The sequence below is a fragment of the Tursiops truncatus genome, chromosome 2, assembly GCF_011762595.2.
Source record: "Tursiops truncatus isolate mTurTru1 chromosome 2, mTurTru1.mat.Y, whole genome shotgun sequence".
Taxonomy (NCBI): domain Eukaryota; kingdom Metazoa; phylum Chordata; class Mammalia; order Artiodactyla; family Delphinidae; genus Tursiops; species Tursiops truncatus.
In genome coordinates, this window is record NC_047035.1 from 150,752,617 (window position 1) to 150,755,216 (window position 2,600).

At 49.1% G+C, this 2,600-nt stretch overlaps 1 protein-coding gene across 1 annotated transcript; it reads left to right on the forward strand.

The window, feature by feature from the left end:
- Positions 1–972: 972 nt before the first annotated feature.
- Positions 973–1,455, forward strand: UCN3 (urocortin 3). Its single transcript, XM_004311438.1, has one exon. It carries the CDS (start codon positions 973–975, stop codon positions 1,453–1,455), a length of 483 nt encoding a protein of 160 aa, XP_004311486.1.
- The last annotated feature ends 1,145 nt before the right edge of the window (positions 1,456–2,600 follow it).

Below are 2,600 nucleotides of genomic sequence, written 5' to 3' on the forward strand. Positions count from 1 at the left end.
ATGTGTTAGAAATGCAGACTCTCAGGCCTCACCCCAAACCTACTGATTCAGAAATGCTTGGAATGGGGCCCAGCAGCTGGTGTTTGAACAATCCATTCACATGATTCTAAACACTCTGAAGCTTGAGAACTGCTGACTTAGAATGAGTTCAAGGCAAGGAGAGCCTGTCTGGGTTAGGATGGAGCAAATGGTGTATAGAAAAAACGGAAAAGCCAAAAACACAACCCAACAAAGATACTGGTCTGCAGGATCCAATTACCTGGCATATTTGTATATCTATATTTATATTATATTGATATAATTGGTATAATTTATATTTATATTATATTATTTATATAATTTATAGATATATAGATATAGACAGATCACTTCTGAGATGGCTGTGTGTGTACTGAATCTTATCCTAATAGGACCTGGAGATGATTTATATATAAATAGTTATGAACCAACCGTCTTCATTAAGTATTTCGTTAGACCAGGAGCTTTTCCATTTTAATTTAATCTTTCACTTAACCTTTATGAGGTAGTTATTATTATCCCCAATTATCAGATGAGGAAATTGACATTCTCAGAGGTTAACCAATCTGCCCACCGCCCTCAGGCAAATAAGGACCAAGCTGGAATTTGAGACTATGCCTGACTAATTGCCAAGTCTGTGTTGCTTTCCCTGCATGCTACGCAGCTAGTTCATACATTTGGATTATTTAAAGCAAGGATCAGTCATCATCAGGCTTGTGAAAGTGCAGATTGCTGGCCCCAGAGTTTTTGATTGACTAGCTCTGAGCAAGACCTGAGAATTCTTCGCATTTCTAACAAATTTCCACATGGTGCTGCTGGTCCAGAGACCACACTTTGACAACCAGTGAAGTTGAACATGAACAAAGCCCTACTGGATTTGATCCCTTTCCTCCTGCGCCCTAAGCCCCCTTTCACACCCTCTTCCCACATTGCTCTTTTCTGCTACAGGGAGAGATGCTGATACCAGCGCACTTCCTGCTGCTACTGCTGCTGCTCCTAGGGGCCCCCAGCCCAGGCCTCTCCCAAAAGTTGTACAAAGCCGAGCCCATCTTCAGCTGCCTCAACAAGAAAAGCCAGCTGGAGGATGCGCCCCTGCTGAGCAAGAGAAGCTTCCCCTCCCTGCCCAGCCAAGACTCACTCTCAGGAGAAGACCAGGAGAAGGAGGAGGAGAAAGACAAGGAGAAAAGGACCTTCCCTGGCTCTGGGGGTGGCGGTGGGGCTAGAAGCACCCGGCACAAATACCCGTCCCAGGCGCAGCTCCGGCGGAGGCTGTACCAGGACAAGGCCAAGAGTGACCAACGCACCAAGTTCACGCTCTCCCTCGATGTCCCCACTAACATCATGAACATCCTCTTCAACATTGCCAAGGCCAAGAACCTACGAGCCAAGGCAGCTGCCAACGCCCACCTGATGGCCCAGATTGGGCGGAAGAAGTAGAAGCAGAGGCCAGCAGGAGGGCGGCCCATCTGGGACAGAGGTCAGGGTGGAGGGGAGGGTTGGTTCGTATTGGAAGAATCTGCCCTGTTTTCCAGGCTGCTTCACTGCTCAACCCCTCTGCTTCTTCCTGCCTCTGGCCCAGCTCCCTGCTCCTCTGTACATGCACACACCAATGCAGTATAGTCCCCGCTTCACAGATACCAGGCCATTGATGTCTCCACCTACATTCTGCATCTCCTCTCTCTTCCCCACGATGAGAGGCAACGGTCATGCGCTCCTGCCCTCCATGCTGCTCCCTCGTGACCCGATGCCTGAGAAGAGGGCGTGCAGAGCCCCTCTCCCCTCCACACACCCACCTTCCCCAGACAAGGCCAGAAGATGAGGGCACTCAGCATTCCCTCCCCTCCCCTCTCACCCCCATTAAAACCGATGGCTTCTTGAACCCCTGGCTGGTTTCAATTCCTCTTCCTTCAGCCGGCTGCTTTCAGGCCTCCGGGCTTGGAAAGGGGACAGCTAGTGAGGGAGGTTACATGTGAGTCCATTTCCAACTCTCCCAGGACAGGAATGGTTCCTGGAGGTTTTAGGGGGGCTGAAGAAGAGCTTGGGAAAGGCCAAGATGCAGGACTGTGCCGGTTGTCGTTCGATCAAGAGCCATCTACATGGCCTGGTCCCACCCAGGGACACAGCCTGGGATCTGCTACCGAGTGGGCCCCTGGGTTTAATGGGAGACATCCTCAGCTCCTCCATGCTTGCTAGGGATTGGGCTACCAATCTTTAATAGGTGCTTCTTGAACCCATGGTCACTGTCCAGCCCAGTGCTGGACCCAGCGGGGGATATTGATGTGGGAGGCAAGGCCTCTGCTCTCCATGCCTCAACAGTCTAAGTGAACAGACAAAAGCAAAATTTGAAAAGAAGCAGATACCACTGGGGAGTATATAAGTGATGAACAGCAACATGATAGCAATTAGTGTAAAAAAAAATGAGGAATTTAGAGCAAGATGAGAAGGTTTAATATGAGTATAAGTTCACTAGACATGGACATCAGCAAGAACTCTGATGGCCTCTGGCAGCAAAGCCTTCTGCATGGTGACAAGTCATGAATACATAAAAGGAACTTCCGCATGGTAAAATAAACCACATACAC